The sequence below is a fragment of the Giraffa tippelskirchi genome, chromosome 3 (genome assembly GCF_054371585.1).
Source record: "Giraffa tippelskirchi isolate mGirTip1 chromosome 3, T2T-mGirTip1v1.2.pri, whole genome shotgun sequence".
NCBI classification, from domain to species: domain Eukaryota; kingdom Metazoa; phylum Chordata; class Mammalia; order Artiodactyla; family Giraffidae; genus Giraffa; species Giraffa tippelskirchi.
Genome location: NC_137277.1, coordinates 19,074,727 through 19,095,738, shown reverse-complemented (window position 1 = coordinate 19,095,738; position 21,012 = coordinate 19,074,727). Strand labels below are relative to the sequence as shown.

The window sequence follows — 21,012 nt, the reverse complement described above, 5'->3', positions numbered from 1 at the left end:
TGGGGTGGGTTGCCATTTCCTTCTCCAATGCATGAAAGTGAAAAGTGAAAGTGAAGTCGCTCAGTCGTGTCCGACTCTTCGAGACCCCATGGACTGGAGCCTACCAGGCTCCTCCGTCCATGGGTTTCTCCAGGCAAGAGTACTGGAGTGGGGTGCCATGAGTGAGAGGGAGAGAAAAGAAGGAGAAGGAAGAGAAGAAGGATCCAGTGGACTTGAACCTGTAAATTATCTCCATTCTTTTGAATCACTCTCTGCCAAGGTATAGCCATGCTTTTCAAAGAATGGCTCAGTGAGAACCTGCTGTGATGCCATCTGCTTTTTCACTGAACACTGATTCAGTTTTGTATTTATTCAGTCCACAGACCTGTCATTGTTCAAAGCTAGACAGTACTCCCCAGAGTTAAACCCTCAGGGTTTTAGCTGACTTCTGTCATTGGTAGTTGAGGTTATTTCCGATGTTCCTCTATCCTCAGCAGGGATGCTATGAACATCCTTGGACAAAGTCATTTTTTGAGTTAAACTTTTTATTTTGGAGTCATGGTCAATTCACATGTACTTGTAGAAATATAGAGAAAATTTCCTATTCCATCTGCCCATTTTCTCTTGATGATAACATCTTGCAAAAGCCAGGATACTGACATTGATACAGTCTACCAGTCTGATTCAGATTTCCCCAGTTTTATTTGTAGGCGTGTGTGTGTGTTAGTTCTATGCAACTTTATCATATATTGGTTCAAGTAACCACCATCACAGTCAAGGCAAAGAACAACTCTGACTACAAAGATGCCTCTCATTGCCCTTTTATAATCATGCCCTTCTCCTTCACTTCTAACCCTACGGCACCATGAATCTGTTCCCCATTTCTACAGTTTTGTCATTTCAGGTATATAAATGGAAACAGTCAGGATGTAACCTTTTAGGACTGGATTTTTTCACTCAGCCTCATTCCCTGGAGATTCATCTGAGCTGTTGCATGTATCAACAATCTGTTCCTCTTTATTGCTGAGTAGTCAACCCTAAAGGAAATCAGTCCTGAATATTCATTGGAAGGACTGATGCTGATGCTGAAACTCCACTACTCTGGACACCTGATAAGAAGAACTGACTCACTGGAAAAGACCCTGACCCTGATGCTGGGAAAGACTGAAGGCAGGAGGAGAAAGGGACAACAGAGGATAAGATGGTTGGATGGCATCACTGACTCGATGGACACGAGTTTGAGCAAGCTCCAGGAGTTGGTGATGGACACGGAAGCCTGGCGTGCTGCAGTCCATGGGGTTGCAAAGAGTTGGACACGACTGAGCAACTGAACTGATTCCGTTAAGTATTTTTTCTTACCTATAGGGTTATTTCTGAAGTGAATGCTGGGTCTGAGAGCGTAAACAGTCCCCAGTTTCAACAGTGACATACAAATGGGCATGTGTCTAGTTTGCTCTCGCTGCTGAAACAAAGTACTGGAGACTGAGTGACTTAAACAACGGAAATTTATTGTCTCATAGTTTCTGGAGGCCAAAGTCTGAGATCAGAGCATTAGCAAGGTTGGTTCCTTCCAAGGGCTTCAAAGAAGAGTCTGCTCTGTGCCTCTCCCCTCATTTCTGGGGCCTCACTGGGAATCTTTGACATTCCTTTGTTTTGCAGAAGCTTTGCCCCCGTCTCTGTCTTCATCTTCACGTGCTGTTCTCCCCGTGTGCCTGTGTATGTCCTAACTCCCTCTTTTTATAAGGGCATCAGTCATGTTGGATTATCACCCACCCTGATGACCTCATCTCAACTAATTATATCTGCAACAACCTTACTTCCAAATAAGGTCACATTCTGAGGTCCTTGGATTCAACATATGAATTTTGGATTCACAGTCAATCAACAATTCAATCCATAACAGCATGTTTTTCCACGAGGCTGCCAACCCTGAGTATGGGTGTTAAATTTTTTTTAATTGAATTTATTTATTTGGCCACATCATGCAGCATGTGAGATCTTAGTTCCCTGACCAGGGATTGAACCTGTGCCCCTTCAGTGGAAGGGTGGAGTCTTAACCATCAGACCATCAGGGAAGTCCCTTAAATTGAATTTAATAATTTAAATTCAATTGTTAGTAGTTGAATTTCTAGCAAGGCTGTTTTACTACATGATGATTTACTGGTTTTTGTTTCTACCAAGCTGCCTATTCTTAAGTTCACATGTCAAACATTTAATGAAGCAAGTCCTCAGGCACAATGAACTGATATATACTCCTCACCCAGGAGCTCCAGTATCAGGGAAGGAATGAATTCTTCATCCACATAACCCCAATACCAAGTAGAAAGTGATTGGTGCCACTAAGGAAAGGTTCAGATACATTCTTTTAAAAGGACAAAGTGTTTGGGGCCTTTAGAGAAAAGAACAACCTCTTCTTGCTGGGGTGGATCTGGGAAGATGTGGCATTTGGACCAGACTTTGAAGGACAGGCCAAATTTGGAAAGTAAGTTATGCTCCTCTGACTCCTCAGACTTGTAGAATATTTAATCTGAAAGTGTTGGCAAAGCTAAGTTAGTTTCAGTCTCTACTTGGTTCCCAAGCCCCCTATCCCTAATTCATGGAAACTGAGGACTCTTAGTGGCTGCATTTTTATTTATATTTTTTAAAATGTTTTTTCCTTATCTGTGTTTCTCTAGTCTTTTAAAAATATTTATTTTGATTTATTTGGTTGATCTGGGTCTTAGCTGTGGCACGTGGGACCTCTGATCTCTGTTCCTGGTTGTGGGATCTTTAATTGCAGCATGCAAATTCTGAGTTGCAGTATATGGGATCTAGTTCCTTGATCAGGGATCAAACCTGGGCCTGCTACATTGGGAGCGTGGAGTCTTAGCCACTGAGAAGTCCCTTGGCTGCATTTTTAAACAGATTTTGCTGCCATTTTGCTGCCACAGATCAGTGGTAAAAATGGAGGATCTGGATTTAGAGGGCAATCTCTGTTTATAGACAGTAGTCTGCCTTGAGGGAAGTCCAAATCACCCTGTCTTTATTCACAGTTGAGAAATCATTCTCTGTAGAGGGCAGGGTCTCAGGACAGGTGGAAATCTACTTGTTGGTTCAGCAGCTCCCAAGGGATGGCACTAAAGAGCCTGTGTCACTCACCCTCCTGCTTAGAACAGGCCAGTGGCTCCCCAGCCCCAACACGATTAAACCTCCACTTCCTTCTGCCTGGCAGAGCAGGCTGTTTAAGGTGGGGCCCTGAGTCATCCCCAGAACCTAATTGCAGAAGGCCCTGCAATTACACTCTGCCTGCAGGAAGGCCCCTCTGTAAATCCTTGTTTCACATGGTAAATAAGGGACTTTCCTAATGGTCCAGAGGTTAAGAATCCGAGTGCCAGTGCAGGGGAAAATGAAGTCACTCAGTCGTGTCCGACTCTTTGCAACCCCATGGACTGGAGCCTACCACACTCCTCCATCTATGGGATTTTCTGGGCAAGAGTACTGGAGTGGGTTCCCATTTCCTTCTCCAGGGGATCTTCCAACCTAGGGATCAAACCCAGGTCTCCTGCGTTGTAGGCAGACGCTTTACCGTCTGAGCTACCGTGCAGGGGACTCAGTGCAATCCTTGGTCTGGGAAAATCCCATGGAATTAAGCCCGTGCGCCGCAACTACTGAGCCCATGTGCCACAGCTACTGAAGCCTGTGCACCTAGAGCCAGTATGCAACAAGAGAAGCCACTGCAACAAGAAACCCGCGCACTGCAACTAGAGAGCAGCCCCCACTCTCTGCAACTAGAGAAAGACCATGCGCAGCAACGAAGACCCAGCACAGCCAAAAAAAAAGAAAGAAAGGTAAAGACGGAGGTGGGGGTGGGGGGTACCATCCTAATAGGTATAGGGACCACTGCAATAGGGTTGTCTAGTGGGGAAGACAGATTGGACTCAACTCTGAATATAACAAGGAAAGTGAGAATTTACAGCCAAACAGCAAGGGGGGGTGGGGTGGGCGTGGTGGTCAATGAATGGAAAATTACCAAGAAGACACATCGGAGGTGAGGGAGGATTCTGGCAAAAGGAATCTAACGAGATTCTTGCTGAAGGCAGGCCGGGGTGGTCAGACGTCACCTGGGGATGGTGCGGGGTGAGGAACCTGATCAGGTATTGAAGGTGACCAGATATGGAGGATGGGGAATTCAGGCTAAACTGACTTGGCAGGATTCTTGCTAAAATGAAATAATACAGAGATGACCGTACAAGTCTGAAAGACAAGGAAGGCCTAGCTGAAGAAGGGTTCAGCAGGGCCTGACTAATGAAGTTGACCAAAGAAGACTCTGTCACCCTTTGTGTTCAGAAACGTCTGTCCCCTCAGAAGCGATTCCTTCCCTTCTTTCTGCCCTCCTCCTCCTCCTCAGTGTGGCCCCCCAGGCGCTATATGCAGTCCTCTGGTTCATGGGCCTTCAAACTAGATCCCCCAGAGCCCCAGCTTCCACAGAGATAGCTCATGGTTTAAAAATCATGTACATTTTAATTAGTTAAAAATATAATAGGGAATTCTCTGGTGGTCCAGTGGTTAGGAATTGGTGCTTTCACTGCCAAGGGCTCAGGCTCAATCCCCGACTGGGGAACTAAGATCCCACAAACCACATGGCCAGCCTAAGTAAATAAATAAAAACATAATAAATACACACATTATAACAATGTGGTATGCATCTGCTTTGAATGAACTGGAGATAACCCACTCATGGTATTGCCTGCAAATTAATTTGTGCATTTGAACTTCTTATAAATGGGATCATCAATTCAGAAAGCCATAGCTCAGAGACTGTCTTTTTTTAAAAGTTAGCTTGGACATTTCCACACCCATGAAATTACACAAGGGAGCACAGAACATCCTTCCTTAGTTCTGAGTATCAGGCTGTGCCTGACACTGTTCCACCCCAACGGACAACAGAAATTAACTGGATACCAAGCGGATAAAACACTGTGATTATCATTCATGAGTCTCATTTTATATTTGGTGCTCATTAAAGCAGACTGAACCTTTAAAATAACAATATACAGAAATCACAGTTTGTCCACACACAATGGATGCTAGGTAGCTGGTAAAATGAATGGGAATATAAGAAACAGGGTACAATATATTGTTTAGCAAAAAAAATCAAAGTGTAGAATATTTTCCATTTATGGGGAAAAGGATATCTACATACACACATGCACTTCCCTGGTGGCTCAGTGGTGAAGAATCCACCTGCCAATGCAGGAGACTCAGGCTCAATCCCTGGGTTGGGAAGATTCCCTGGAGAAGGAAATGGCAACCCACTCCAGTATTCTTGCCTGGGAAATCCCATGGGCAGAAGAGCCTGGCAGGCTACAGTCTATGGGGTTGCAAGAGTCAGACACAACTTAGTTGACTAAACAATAACAACATACACACATGTATCCATACATGCGCGCTTGCACATGCATGGCGCTTTTCTAAAAGGATATACTTAGAACTGGCTTTCTCTGAGGGAGAGGTATTGAAGGTTTGGGGTAAGGTTTACTAAACCTTTTTTGTATTATTTGAATTTATTACTGTTCCTATACAGTATTGCCTTTTTAATTAAAATGTTTAAGTTCCATTTTAAAAATGTTGCCCATTTTATATATCAGTGCTTTTGTATCAAAATATGAAGATTAGGTTGCCAAAGAGTTTTGAAAATACTGAGCTAGTCTAATTGCCTCCTGCTGTAGATGGTGAGCTGGAGACCAGAGAGGCTCTTTTTCTGCCTAGGCTCTTTCTGTCCAGAGGAAAGTCACCCAGTTTTCTCTCAGTTTTTTATTCAGAGGGGGAAAAAAAACAATGCTTCTCATAAAAGAGTTAGTGCTAATGGAGGAATTTAGAAAACCTCTAGGGGCAGGGGATGTTTAGGGACTGCCTGTTTGCAGGCTTACTCACCTCCTAAAATGCCACACAGTCATCTTCATGTGAGGTGACCCTGAGACTCACCCCATCCTTTCTTAGGAACATAAATCTTACCTGTCTCATTCGCGGTGGTGGGCCACTCCAATCAAGAGTATTCCAATCAGTTACACAATTAATAAAGCTGGAAGTTTTAAAAATTAAATAAAAAGATTATTCCTAAGCCAGGAATTTTCTGGTACTGGAGAGATGTTCAATAAATATTAACTGCATGAATATAATCATCACAGAACCTATAACTAGATCAGGAGGGTGAATTTTTAAATGATGATCATTAGAAAAAGCAAACATAAAAGCTAAGCATAAAAGTATAAAAGAAAATCAACTATAATAAGAAGGACAAACAAAGACCATTTCTTCATAATATATTTATTTTGGTTACAGTTTTAGTGTTTTAACACTGATTTGTGATATGACAGACATTAAACTTATTTTGTTTTAAACCAGTTTAATACCTTTCCCTTTTCTGTCCAGAAAATTGATGCTTTCACAATCAAATTACCCTAAAAGCTGACAGCAGGTAAGTTAAGCTTCCAACCAATCTGTTCTCTCAACCAGAGATGGCCTCTCTTTCCAATCAGGATAAAATCTTGACTTGGAAGGACCATCGTTGTCAGCTCTTCAGTGATTCTTGATGCCGGTTTTATGACAGAAAATTTCCTGCGAGAATAGCTAACATCTTCATATTTTAAGATCAGTGCTTATTTCGATTAAAACATTAGCATCTTAACACTGTGACACAAAAGGCACCAACATTTTCCCAAGCATCCATCACCATGGGTGGAACACAGCGCCACCTGCTGGTCATCATATTGTTACACACTATAATTTCCAGGTGGCGGTCCAAGTCAATGGGGATTCTTGTAACCACGTGATGGTGTCAGAGCCAAAAGGGACCTTAGAGGTCTTCAAGTTTAGTCCCCTTGCTTGAAAGATGGTGATTTCTGCTCTCCAGCTAACTTGGAGTGGCAGGGAAACAGACCAGCCTGTGGAAGATGGACTGCTTCAGAACTGAGAAGAAAACCATTTGGTGCTCTCATCTGGTCTAGATGGGGTCTCCCAGTCAAAGAAAGAGACCAGGTCAGAGGAAGGGATTGAGGCACCCTGAGTTCCTACTCCATCACTTCCCGGTGGCACAGGGGGAAGCTGTCCAGATGGGCATGTGTTGGCTGTTACACAACAGAAGTTGATTCTGTTTTTACTCAAAGAAGGAGCCACATCTCGTGAAGGAAAGATAGGGTTTCTGGGACTTGACTATGAAGAAATCCCAAGTTATCAGCAGAAAAGTAGCCCCAAAGTGACGGCAGTAATTCTCCCCATGGCCTTTTCTCCAACATGTCCCCACAAAGAGGCCTTCAAGAGGTCCTGTCAGCAGACCTAAGTAGCTGAGGCTGTCCCGTGTGAGGACCACTGCCTGGGTATGGGGAGAGGGACTGCAGCCCCAGCTCCTGAGCCTCTTCCAGAAGTGGAGCAGAAAGCTCTGACTTAGGGATGCTATGTGTTTCCAAGAAGAGCCACACATTCTAACCCAACTGGGGACCCACACTTCTTATTTTTCCTGCAGCAGGCCCCCTCCCCTCCCCCGGCACCACAGCTTGAACTGTTGTCCTCTGGCTACAAAGCTAACTGGCCTTCATGCACGGGAGCTGGGTCAACAGCATGCGCAGCACACCTACCTTCCTGAGGGCTCATTTCTTGAGGAGGAGTGTAGTAGGAGAGGAAGAATTCAGCTTCAGAGAGCAGTCAACCTGAAGTTTCACCTCAGCTCTGCCTTTGAGCTGGGCAGCCCTGAGCACCCCACCCCTAATCACTCTGAACCCCAGTTCCTTTCCTTAAAGGTACCGATACATGAATGAGCCCGACACCAAGTTAATAAGGTTATTGTGAGGATCAAGTTAGATGAAGTAGAAGCGTTATCGGGCCTCTGTGAGGGACACAGTGGGGAAGAAGGCTGTTTCACTTGGGTGGGTCTATGGGGGCAGCCTGGTATCTGAAAAAGAAGACAGATTCTAGTCTGTTCGGGGCTGCTGCAGTCACAGAGTAAAGGGGACATCAGGCTGGGTGGTGCTGCTTCTGTCAAGATAGAGATCATAACCCCTGGGTGTTAAGCCCCAAGGCACACCTGCCTCTCCTCCACCTAGCTGGAAGCTTCTGGTCAATTCTCAAAAAGGTACATTTTCCACCTCCACATGGTCAGAACCACTGCCTGAATTGAAACTTAAAACTAAATTTTAAATATTCAACAAAAGTCCCTGATATTTCATTTCAGGTAAGACTCCTTTGCAAATCCTTGCAAGGGACCCTACCACCAAGTCAGGCTTCTGGGAGCTTGATAGACCCACCAGAACAACGCCCTGCATATATTTGGTGCTCAAGAAAAGAAAAAACAAGTTTAATTCCACAAACTTTTATCAGACATCTATGTGCTAAGTGCCAGGGGGCAGAACTGAGGACCACCTTTCTGCCATTAGGGAACCTGAAGACGACGGCACCGCATCGTTTGCCCTGATGACAATCATGCCAAGTGCTAATAAGACTGTGTTCAAAACAAAACTCCTCTATTCTGACAAACGTGTACACACGTTGAGTGTGAGTGTTCATGGCTTCCAACATCATCCTAAAAAGTCCTTGCAAAGGCTATTTCTTTTTGTTTCTTTGCTCTACCATCAATAAAGGTGCCATTTGGATGTTCTGCCATATTTCCTTTCTGCCTGGCTGAGCCATTTTGGCTGCCAAGGCTCCAGGACATTTTCTGGCAGCAGAGAGCTGTAAGAACTACCTGTGAGTAGACAGGGTGTGAGCCTGGGCCCGTTCAACCCCGTTTGTCCAGCCACTGGCTATGCTGCTCTCACACACACACACAACACATGTGCTATAATTGGCCAATTTCCTCCTCCTGTTCTTGGAATAGCAACTGAGACAAAAAGCAGTGAGCACGAGTGGCTTGGGCTCGGCAACACTATAATTTAGGACAAAACCCTTGTAATTCTCCAAATGGTGGGGTTTTTAAATAGGCTGGACTTCAACACCCTGTTTTCTAAAAAAGAAAAATAAAACTCTGCCTAAGGAACTACTCTTCTAACGGACCAAGGGACTGAGAGCCGAGTATCCCTAAAAGGTGGATTCTGAACTCAAACCTTCTAAGGAGTCACATTTTTCAAACTATTGATCTAGGAGAGTCCTTCAAGGAGGGCGATGTGTTTGCCCATACAAGGGCCTCTTTGTTTCGGTATCTTTAATCCTAAGGAAATTGTCAAAATGCAGTTACTTTATGAGAATTTCCACCCACGGACAACTGACCCCAGCCAGCTTCAGACCTCATGACGTGTCTCTGTGAGCAGGGCGTGGACGGCTGTGAGGACATGGGGGAGACAGACACAGTGAGGGGAGAGGGGCCCTCATTTGCATAGTTCCTTTACAGAGCCCCACTCAGGAAAGGGCCCAGGGGTGGGCGTTTGGAGAGGGGGGTGGGGGAGGTCAGGAGGGGTCCCTGTGAGCATCTCAGGCCTTACACTTCCACAGACCTCTTGCCCTGGGTCGTCCAGGAGAAGTACGCCTGTCACAGGCCTTCCCCGTCTGGGCCCCCACCTCAGGGTGAGGACATCATAAACTGCAGGCACAGGACACGCCAGGGAGCAGGACGCCCTCCTCAGCAAGCTGCTTTATATGCTCCCCAGGGGGAAAGCGGCCCAGGGCTGTGTTGGGACAGACGTGTGGGCAAGTGCCTGGTAATGCTGGGAGCAGGGTACACTGTGTTTCCTAAACATGGCAGCTTGTGACATCACAACCAGGGACCCCCACCCCATCTGACCTCTAGAGAAGAGGCAGTGGGGGCGCCCTAGAGTTTCAATTTTCCCTCCTTGACGAGTCTGTCATTGAGCTGGCAGAGCTGGGCCAGGAAACCGTCGTTGGGGCCGATCTCACGGTTCTGCCTGACGATGCTCAAGGCAGACTTGACATCCATCTTCTGACGCATCATGAGGTACGCGATGACGAGGGTCGGGGAGCGGCTGTAACCCTCACGGCAGTGGACCAGCACTCGGCCTGTGAGAGACGGGGACGCGGTGAGCTGGGGCTGGCCTGCCACACCTCATCTCCAGTCAAAACTCTTCCCAGGAAAGGCACATGCAAATTACACTGCCAGGCCATCCTGGGCCCACCAGAATGGCTAAGACAGAAAAGATAAATACAAAACACACAAAGCACTGTCCATGATGTGGAGCATAGCTAGGACATTGATCTGTGGCTGGGGAAAGTGAAAAAGAAAGTGATAGTTGCTCAGTCATGTCCGACTCTTTGCTAGGACTTTGATCTGTGGCTGGGGAAAGTGAAAAAGAGAGTGATAGTCGTTCAGTCATGTCCAACTCTTTGTGACCCCATGGACTATATAGTTCATGGGATTCTCCAGGCCAGAATACTGGAGTGGGTAGCCATTCCCTTCTCCAGGGGATCTTCCCAACCCAGGGATCAAACCCAGGTCTCCCACATTCCAGGCAGATTCTTTACCAGCTGAGCACCAGGGAAGCCCAAGAATACTGGAGTGGGTGGGTAGCCTACCCCTTCTCCAGCAGATCTTCTCAATCCAGGAATTGAACCAGGGTCTCCTGCATTGCGGGTGGATTTTTTACCAGCTGAGCTACCGTGGTTGGAGGAGGGGGTGTAAATTGGCACACGGCTTCGGGAAACCATGTGGTGGGATGTACTCAAGCTGACCATATGCATCCCCCAGGGCCTGGCAATTCCATCCCAGACCCACGCCAGATAGGACTGTATACACACGTCTGCTGAAAGAATCCCACCAGGATGTCATAGGCAGCACTAGTCACAATAGCCCCAAACTGGAAACTCCCAAAGGCCCGTCAACAGACGAGTAGATAAATACTAAGTCTGAACAGTCTACAACTTCCCAGATACAAACTGGATGAAACACACAAACAGAATGTGTATGATCCCACAGAGTAGAAGAGTCAGGGGAATTCCCTGGTGGTCCAGTGGTTAGGACACGGGGCTTCTACTACAGGGGGCACAGGTTCAATCCCTGGTCAGGGAGCTAGATCCAATATGCTGTGAGGTGTGGCCAAAGACAAAACTGGAAAAAAAAAAAAAGGGCCAGCAAAACTGAGCTATGTGGTTAGAAGTCTGGATAGTGGTGTGGAGGTGGGAGATACGACACTGGGAGGAACATGTGGGGGTTCTGGGGTGCTGGTCAGGTTTAGTTTCTTGATCTGGGGGCTGATAGTGAAGGACAGGGAAGTCTGGCATGCTGTTCATGGGGTCGCAAAGAGTCAGACACAACTTATCAACCGAACAACAAAAACACGGGTGTGTGCAGTGCACTGATCCACACACTGCGATATGGGTACTAACCTACATGAATTTTCTATTTCAAGCAAAAGCAAAATATGAAAACCACCCAAATGTCTATCAACAGGTAAATGAATAAACAAACTGTGGAATGTCCATCCAACAGAACACTACTCAGCATTAAAAAGGCATTCCTGCTACGTGCAACAGCACGGAAGAAACAAAAGAATTATGCTGAGTGAAAGAGGCCAGACCGAAAAAGCGTACATACTGTGCAACTCCATTTACATGAAACTCTACAAAATGTACACTAATGTCTAGTGATAGAAAGCAGATCAGCGGTTACTTGGGAATGGAGGAGAGAGAGGAGCAGAAGGGAGAGGTCACAAAGGGACGCGAAGGAAATCTGTGGGGTGATGGGTAAACTCACCATCTTGGGTGAAGTTTTATGGCTTCACAGATGTATAGATATGTCAAAACTTACCAAACTTGACTATGTGTAGTTTAGGGAATGTCGATTAATGCCTCAACAAAACCATTTCAAAATAAAAGGACCATGAGTGTCAAATACAAACAGAGAATCACAACAATGTATGTATGTGTTAGTTCAGCTATGTTCCACTCTTTGCGACCCCAAGGACTGCAGCCTGCCAGGCTCCTCTGTCCATGGAATTCTCCAGGCAAGAATAGTGGAGTGGGTTGCCATACCCTCCTCCAGGGGATCTTCCTGAACCAGGGATCAAATGTGGGAGACCCAGTGTACATTGCAGACAGCTTCTTTAGGGTATGAGCCATCAGGGAGACTACTAAATCCACCTCCTCCCCCTGCCTCTGACATTACCCCCTCGTTCCCCTCCTCCCTCCAATCCAGCCAGCCAGCCCCTTGGCCTGGGAAAAGTGAAAGTCTTAGTTGCTCAGGCGTTTCTGACTCTTTGCGACCCCATGGACTGGGGCCTGCCTGCAACACCTCTTTTCCCAGGTGTTTGCTCCCATGTCCTAGGAAGGTCTTTCCTGCCCACCTTCTAAAGCCACAATCCCACTCTCTATACCCCGTCATCCCCTTTCTCCCTGCTTTAGTCACCCCCTTCCCCTGACGGGCCACACATCTTTTTCACTTGTTTATTGTCATCTTCCCCCAAAATGTAAGCTCCTCGAGGGCAGGGATGACTGTCTGTTTTGCTCCTTGTTGTATCCCCAGCATTGGATGAAGGAAGGAAGGGATGGTCAGGAGAGGCCAGAGCATCATCAGCAAGGTTCCCCCAATCTTTTATCAAAGTGGGGAGGCCCCTCGAGCAAGAAGCCTTGGCTTCTCTTATTCCTACCCTCTCCTCACACAGAGTGCTCAGTTCAGGTCTTCATCATCTCTCATCTCTGCCCCTTCACCTCCAAACTGAGCCTTCCCTCCACCAACCTGCACAACATCTGGAGGGAGCTTTCTCAAATATAAATGTGACCTGTCATCATTAGTCGGGTAGTCTAGTCACCAAAGTGTTACCTACCAGGTAACCACCCACAGCCCCAACACCTTTCCAGGCTATTTCTCACCTCTGTGCCTTCGCTCATACTGTTCCTCCTACCTGGAACACCCTCTCCCTCTTGGCTACCTGGCAAACTCCTACTCATTCTTAAGACCCCAGCTCAACCATTTCCTTTGTCAGCATAGGGACTGAGAACCCCAATCCTTGAAGTCATGGGAATCTGGGTTTAAATTTTAGCTTGCTGGTTGTGATGGTTACATGTGTCAACTTGGCTTGTCTGTGACAAGCTTGGTCAAACACTAGTCTACAAGAGATTTTGTAGATGTAATGAGCACCTCCCATCAGTTGACTTCAAGTAAAGGAGATTACCCTTGATAAGGTGGGTGGACCTCATCCAATCAGTTAAAGATCCTAAGAGCAAAAAACTGAGGCTTCCTGGAGAAGAAGGAATTCTGTCTGCAGAAGTCCTGCCTCAGTTTCCAGCCTGCCCGACAGATTTCAGATTTGCCAGCCCCATGATCACATGAGCCAATCCCCTAAAATAAATAATATATGTATATTCATTCTATTGGTTCTGTTTTCCTGGAGAACCTGGACCAATACCCTGGTTATCACCCTATGACCCACCTAAGAATACTGTGCTTTAGTTTCCTCCTCTGAGCTAATATACCCATGACCCAAGATGGCGAAGATTCAGGGAAGAGATACGTAGAAGCCTCAGACTAGTGCCTGGCAGACATGAACATTCAATAAATAAATATGAGCCAACACTACAAGTCTTCTGCTGGTACCTGCTGCATCCTCTTCTACAGCAGTCCAGCCCTGTTTCTGCTGGTCACACACAGACCAACCCTCCTCTGCCAGAGTGTGAGTTCCTTAAGAGCAAGGACTATAGGGTACTGACTCTGAATACCCTACAATTCCCAGCATACACTAAGTGTTCAATAAATATTTGCTGATCAGCTGAGTGAATGATTCCCCACCAACACCTCTGCATGGGCATTCCTCTGAAGGAAACCTGCTGACCCAGAGTCAAACAGTCTCTTCTATTCCCATGACCCTAGCCCCAAAACATAACCTTATTTTCCCAATGCTCTCAGGGTAGAAATGGGGAGTTCTCCATGTCCCTGCCCAGTCACTCTCTGGCCAACGGACCCAAAGTATTCAGAGTAGGGCTTTCCGTGCTCCCGGCCTGGCAATGGGACACTCTGCAGAGCAGCTGCCTCATTACCTAGAACCTGGAAAAGACTCAGCGTGCACAGAACTCATAGAGCCAATAAGCAAGGGGAGAGGTCAAAGTCCATCCTTCTAGGCCCTGCTCACACACCACCTCCTCCAGGAAGTCTCCCTTGATCTTCCCAGCTGGAAGTGACTGCTTCCTTCTCTGAGGGTCCCTGGCCAATTCCCCCACCCCAAAGTGATGGGCCCCCAGCTCCCTGGAGCCCTGCACAGTGTTGGAGGCCAGTGTATTTCTGTTGGCTCACTTGATCAATCAATCCTATAAGTATTTTCACTGGGCATTAGAACCCATGGAATTTTTTCCTGTCGCTGGTTCAGTACTCCAGTGTACCTGCTACATGCCTGATCTATGTCAGGTGCTAGGGAGACAGACAATGGACACAGTAGATAGACCCAGACCGCGGGCAGGCTTCATAGATGAATGGACACTATGTCCAGAGCTCAAGCATGAGGCAGGGTCTGCCAGAGGATAGGTCAGGAAGATATAGAGAGATCCTTCCAGACAAACGACCCAACCCACGTGGGCTAAGGCAGGAGGTCACACGAAGTCCGAGTACGTTCCCAGTTGCATGGAAAGAGGAAACCGTCAGAGAGCTCTAAGTTCCCTGAATGAATGACCAGTGGATACACGGGAAGAGCCAAATCCATCCCCTTAACTGGGCCCCTCATTCTTGTCTACAGTGGAGCTCTGTATAGCTGGAGAGGAGGCATGTGATGCATACGAGGCTGGGGAGGACCACAGAGGACCTGATGACAAAGACTGAAGATATCCCAGGCAATCAAACCTCCCTCCTGGGCCCCAATTGTGTGATAACCAGTGGCTAGTAAACTCTGTCTGCTGGAAATCATTGCTGTAAGGAGGCTGCTGGGATAAGTAGCATCAGGGCAGCAGAGACAGGCTAGAATCCGGGGGACAGGGCTGATCATGCCTCAGTGGGAGTCGTTCCTCCTAGTCAGGTTTGCGTCGGGAAGAAAAAAGGGGCTGGAGAAAGTGGCAGGAAGGTAAAGACAGCTGCTGAGGGAATCAAGCTAAAAGCAGAAAGGGCAAGCGGCCCAGCCTGCTCAGCTGCTGTCTGCCCTCTGGCCTTCTAGGATTTCTCTCTGGCATGCCTCACCTGACAGCCAGCACTCCAGCAGTTCTGCTTCGGTCCTGCCTTATATTTTGGACCTGCAGGAAGCATTTAAAAACTGGGCCAAAGTTTGCTGACTCCCAGCCTAAGCCAATCAGGGCTGCTCCCCTCCCCTCGCCAGGTAATGCTTGTAACCCACCTCTCACCAGTGAGGTGAGGGGGACTCCACTGGGCGGTTTCTAGGGACTGTTTTATTTGTTCTTAGGAAAAGAGAAGGGGCATCTCTGGTGGTCCAGTGGCTAGGACTCTGTGCTCCCAAAGCAGGGGGTCCAGGTCCCATCCCTAGTCAGGGAACAAGATCCCACATGCTACAACTAAAGACCCCATGTGCCCACATATTAGACTGAAGATCCTACATACTGCGACTATGACCCAGCGAAGGCAAATAAGGAAGTAAATATTTTTAAAAAAAGAAGAACAGAGAGAAACGTGAGGAAGAGATGGCGGCCTCATCTATCACTGCACTTTATCCTGTTGGGAGGTGGTAACCAGATCTACCACAGCCGTCTTGGGACCATCAGGGGAGTCCCCAACACTGAGGGCGGCAGAAGAGTCCTGAAGCCACCAGAGAGCTACTGCATCAATCAGCCCTGGAGCTGGTCACCTCGGGATTTCTTTTCACAGAAAATAATAAATCTTCTTTATTGCAGCTATCTGAATAGGGGAGGAGGGCTGGCAATCAACCCTCAGCCAAAGTCAATGCAAACAAGAGGGCCCCGAGGCGGCCATACCTTGTGTCACATGTGGTCACTTAACAGGCAACCAGGTGAGCAGAGAGAGACCCAAAGCTCTCGGCCATTCACACAAGAGCCAGAAACCATCAGGTTTTCCAAGAAGAGGCCTGTCATGTGCTTGTTTTCTAAAAAAGTCAAGTCCAATCTGCCTCCCAGTAAAGCAACTCTACTCCAATAAAAATTGATTTTAAAAAAAGCTGCCTCCCACCGTCTCCTGGGTGGCAGGTCCCTTACCGTTCTTCTGAGCCAGAGCCTGGTCGATGAAGTCTGCTGCCTTTTCAAAGTAGGCGCTGAGGTTGAACTCCTGTGTGTCATTGGCTTTGATGCCCAGGTAGGTGATGCCGGAATCCTTGTAGAAGTTGGCATTGGTGTTGACGTGCATGAAGGACCTGCCCTCAGCCGCATTCAGGACATGGGTGATGCCCAGCTTCTGCAGCTTGGGGATGTCCTGAGCCACAGACCTGGACAGGAAACAGCAGCAGGGGAGGATCAACTGACTACCTGGCAGCCCTCACGGGAGGAAGATGCAGAAGACCCTAAGCCTCTTGGCTCAGAAAGGAACCTTCCGTGCTCTGGCCCCTGTTGGCTTCTCCATCCTCAGCTTATGACCCTCTGCCCTCACTCCAGCCAGCTCCAATTACCTGCCACAAATAGCCTGGGGGCTTTAATGCCCACACTGTTCCCGCTATCTGGAATGCCCTTCTCCACCTTCTTCATAAAGGTGTACCCTCTCATATCTCACTTCCCTTGGCAGCATTTCCTGATCTCCCCTTCATCCAGCATCGTGCTCTCGATACTGTGGTGGTGATATCACCAAGAGGCTAAAAATGGAGCCAGACTCCAGACAGCCCTGTCACTTATTAAGCTTGAACAAATCACTTAACCTTTCTATGCCTCAGTTTCCCTGTCTCTAAGATGAGGATGATAACAGTACCTATTCCTGGGGCTGTTGTTAGTGTTAAATGAGCTGTTCCATAGACAGAGCCTGACACTGTGGTCAGGGCCACTATCCTAATGCTTGATTGTGCTTATTTGTTTGGATGTCCAGGCTGTGAGCTCCTTGATGGAGGAACCATGTCTGCTTCATGTCCATATGCCCTGCACGTGCCCTGGTACCTGGCACACACAGTAGGTACGGAAGGAGTATGTGGTGAATCAGTGAAGAATGAAATCAGCACAGCCCAGCAGCCTTTTTCCTTGGATTATAAAGTATAGCAGCCCCCTTCCAACCCCTAGAGGGATCCTTCCTGCCATAGTCCACTAGCCACGTCTCTGAAGCTTTCCTGGGTGAGTAAGCACTTGGGGAGCCAGTGGAGGTTACAAAACATTTGATCTGAATAGTCAAAAGGCTGCTTTATTTCATCTCACAACAACATCTCAATTCAAACAGCAGTTTACACTTTACACAAGGCCTTCTCCTGCCTAATCTTGTTTGCCTGTCACATCAGCCCTGGGAGGAAGGAAGGACGAAGCTTCAACTCTGGCCCGACAGGACAGACGAAGGATGTGCATATGCTCTCAAGGGCTGCTGCATGGCAGGGCTGGGAGGAGGCCTCTTTTCTCCCGACACAAGGCCTGCTCTATCTTCCCCCTCACTCTGCTTCTCATGCCCACATCAACCACAAATCTCACGAGGCAGAAAACGGGGCTCCTCCAGGTTTCACTCTGCCCTGTGAGCCCTGATCAGGGGTCCTGATTTTGCTAAAGCATGCCTGACTGCAAGGGGTGGGGGAGAAATAGGTACTCAGTCAATCCTCCCTGCGGAGCACTCCCCATGCCCCTGTCTGTGTCAAGGTCAGATTTGCTTAAGTGTTTTCTACAGTGGCCATTGGCATGTGCCACCCTTAACCACCACCAGATGTTCACATCTTTGGTTTCCACCTTGGAAGTGGTGACAGCTGACTGAGCCAAACTGCCCAAGAGAGCAGGGTTTCCAAGAGTGCCAAGGCCCCTCGCTGCTTGGGTGGATGGAGAGGGGCTTATTCTCAGAACTCGGCAATTACTGAGGACTCTGGATGAGATTCTGGTACCCTTTGTTAGCTATCAGGACACTGCACGCAACTGTAAAGTAGTGGCTCATTAAAAAGGCTCTAAAATAACTCTGAAGAGTCACTGCCATTCACCTTCCTTCTCCAATACTAAGTCAACATTCAACAATTTTACCATCGCTCCTCTGAAGGATGGCTTGTCTGGTGGCTCAGACAGTAAAGAATCTGCCTGCAATGCTGGAGACCAGGGTTCGATCCCTGGGTTGGGAAGATCCCCTGGGGAAGGGCATGGCTACCTACTACAGCATTCTTGCCTGGGAAATTACATGGGCAGAGGAGGCTGGTGGGCTACAGTCCATAGCTGCGCAGAGTCAGACACAACTGAGCAATTAACACACACACTGTGAATGAACCTTGTTCAGTGCCTGACACCAGTGAGGCTCCATATGGTGAATGAGTGATAGATGGACGAGGTTGGCCTGCATGAAGCTGGGACCTGCCTTCCAGACACCCTAGTTCTGTGATGACCCCCATTTTTGCAGCAGTCCTTGGCAAAGTAAGCGTCAGGTCCTAGTCCAGGACCTGGGATACAGACATGAACAAGATATTGACCCTAACCTCACAAGCCCTCACCTGCTCTGGGCCACCATTTCTTCCTAAGAAAAAGCAGAGAACCGGGTTAGACATGCGGTCTCTGGGCCCGTGGAGCTTAGACCTCAGGGTCTCATGAAAATCCAACCTGCACCCTCTGGAGGCTACACAGGAATGGGAATCTATTTTTTGCTTTTGGCTGAGATTTCAACACCTCTCAGAATGGCTATCACTAGTTCTCTCCCGCTGCTGAGAAATTCTTACTAGTAGCTTGACTATGAGAAAATCGATTTGCTAAGAACTCCTAAGTGATAAATAATAAATGCATTTCCTGGTGGCGAGAAGGTCGGCAGCCTTTTCTAAGTGATGGCTCAGGTCCTCAGGGGTTTTATCATTGGGTCGTTCTAGAATTCTAGGTAAATCAAACCCTAAATGGAAGGTAGGCGGGAGGAACGAGGAAACCTGGGCCCAGATCTCTGGACCCCCAAGTTTGGGATATGTCAATTCTCCGATCTAAGCCTGCCTCGCCGGGAAAATTCCACGCCCGAATTGTGACGTCAGCCCGTTGCCATGGCAGCGAAGGCAGACATTCCGCGGTGACCTCACTGCAGAACCAGGCAGCTGTCACATGACGCGCGGGCCGGAGACCGGTCGGGCGACAGAGGGCCACCTGTTAAGTGAACCTGGTCGCCCCGACACCGCCCAAGGCCGAGCACCTAGAGGGTGGAGGCCTCGGGCCGGACGCCGGCTGCCCGAGCGGCCCCGGGTCCCCACCAACCAGGGAAGGGAAGGACAGAGCTGGGAAGCGGCGGGGTCCAGCCCCTCCGCCCCACGCACGAGGGTGGGCGGTGACTCCAGCCCCCGCCCAGCCCCGGTCCCGGCCCCGGCTTCCGGAGGAGCGACCCCGCCCCGGCTCCCCCCACCCGCGCCCGCCGACACCCCCACCCCAGCCCTCGGGTGGGCGGGGCGCCCCAGAGAGGGGCCGGGGGGGCGTCTCAGGGCCGGAGAGAGGCGACTCACGCGTTGCCCACGTAGATCCTGGGGGTGACCTCGTTGCAGGGCTGGCTCGGGAGGCTGTAGCAGCCGCTGCCATCCGAGAGCAGGTCGTTGAGATCCTGCACGGAGAGCTCGAACGGGCCCGACATGGCGGCGGCAGGGCCCTGCACGCCGGGGCAGCCGCGAGCGAGGGGAGAGCGGCCGGGTCAGCTGGGCGGGGGCTCCGGAGCCGGGACCCGCCCCGTCCCGCCCCGGAGGCGGGCCCGCAAGGCGCGGGAAGCGGCAAAACGCGGGCGCCCAGGCGCGCTCAGCTCCGGGAAGTATGCGCGCCGCTTGGCCGCCGGCGGACGCGGGGAAAGACTTCTGGGCCTGAGTCCCTGGCGGAAATGCTACCACCCCAGAGTTTCGGAGAGTCCTCTTCCCAACCCCCGCTGAGGCATGGAAGTGCAGTAAGTCCACTCGACTAAATGCAGGGCGCAATAAAAGTTTTTCTTGACCGGGGATACACCCAAGTGTCGCTTAATTTTCTCAGGATTACAGGGACACCCAGGTTCCGATTGTGAGCTCTGACTGCCTGCTGCGGACCGGCAGCGTTGGCTTCACCCGGGAGCTGGTCAGAAATGGAAAATCTCCGCCCCAACTCAGACCTGCTGAGTGAGGATGTGCATTTTACAAGCCCCGCTGGGGATCCCTACGAAGGTTAAAGGCTGAGAAGCCCAACCTGGGGGCACATTTCTTCCAGCCTTCAATGAGAGTCGGCATCGTGCCTAAAGCTTGGGCTCTATGCAAACAAGCATGGCATTCTGGCCCTGAGCAGTGACTTAACCTCTCTGAGCCTGTTTGTTGAAAAAAAAAAAAAAATGGAGGTAATAAAAGCACCTAACTCCTAGGGCCTTTTGAAAGATTAAATATAACATTCCAGGAAAGCGCCCAACTTTACATAGTGAGCACTAGGTAGGTGTTCTCCCTCTCTTCAACAGCAAACGTGTAGCGCACCCAGTAGGTGCTACAACCTCGTAGAGCAGCTGCCAGCCCACTACAAGCCACATGATGTCAGCAACTCATCATTTACTGAGGTCCTGCTGCCAGCAAATGACCATCCTTCTCCACTGGCATGAAAATGGCAGATCTCCCCACCCTCCAAAGCGCAACTGTGGTGCTGGGAATTTAGGAAACCCATATCCCGAGCCCAGTTCTGCCACTAACTTTCTCTAGAGCAGTTTGGTTGTTGCTCTGGACTTCAGTTTCCTCATCTGCAAAATGAAGAAATTGAATCAAATTATCATTAAGGATCTTGTATTGATATCTCCAACAGCTGTAGTCTCACACCTTCAGGGAAACCATTGCAGTGGAGACTAAACTTACAGCCAGAGGTGTATAACCAAGGCTGGTTTTCTCCAACCTCCCACCCCCACCACATGCCTTCCCACCCTTTCCCAAACAACACACTTTTTCCTGCTGCTGTTGGTGGCACCTGCATTCCAGGCAGGTGGGAAATCTTCTGAGCCTCAGTCCTCATCTTGACTTGGACCTAGGTTAACTTTCAAAAGAGAAGCCCAGGGACAGCCAGGCATGCTGCACTGCTCCTCTTTCTTCCCCGGGGACCTGTCACTGATGTCATAACTGGGTAGCTATG

General features: G+C 48.8%; 1 protein-coding gene and 1 long non-coding RNA gene across 3 annotated transcripts; one reads left to right on the top strand and one right to left on the bottom strand.

Moving 5' to 3' along the window:
- Window positions 1-6,269: 6,269 nt before the first annotated feature.
- Window positions 6,270-20,986, bottom strand: DUSP3 (dual specificity phosphatase 3). Of its 2 annotated transcripts, XR_014078914.1 has the most exons (7): window positions 20,826-20,986; window positions 20,583-20,629; window positions 19,401-19,540; window positions 16,036-16,262; window positions 9,441-9,960; window positions 7,593-9,268; window positions 6,270-6,902 (listed from the first exon to the last, which is right to left on the bottom strand). XR_014078914.1 is itself a non-coding variant. In XM_081577321.1 (5 exons), exons 1-5 carry the CDS (start codon window positions 20,893-20,895, stop codon window positions 9,755-9,757), a joined length of 690 nt encoding a protein of 229 aa, XP_081433447.1. In that variant the 5' UTR covers window positions 20,896-20,986; the 3' UTR covers window positions 6,270-9,754. The 2 variants fall into 2 exon arrangements, 1 of the variants encoding a protein (XP_081433447.1); XM_081577321.1 differs by having other exon boundaries at window positions 6,270-9,960.
- On the top strand, window positions 9,900-11,798 carry LOC145541280 (uncharacterized). The gene is made up of 2 exons (XR_014078915.1): window positions 9,900-9,980; window positions 11,348-11,798. It is a non-coding gene; the product is annotated as an uncharacterized LOC145541280 (long non-coding RNA).
- Window positions 20,987-21,012: the final 26 nt, after the last annotated feature.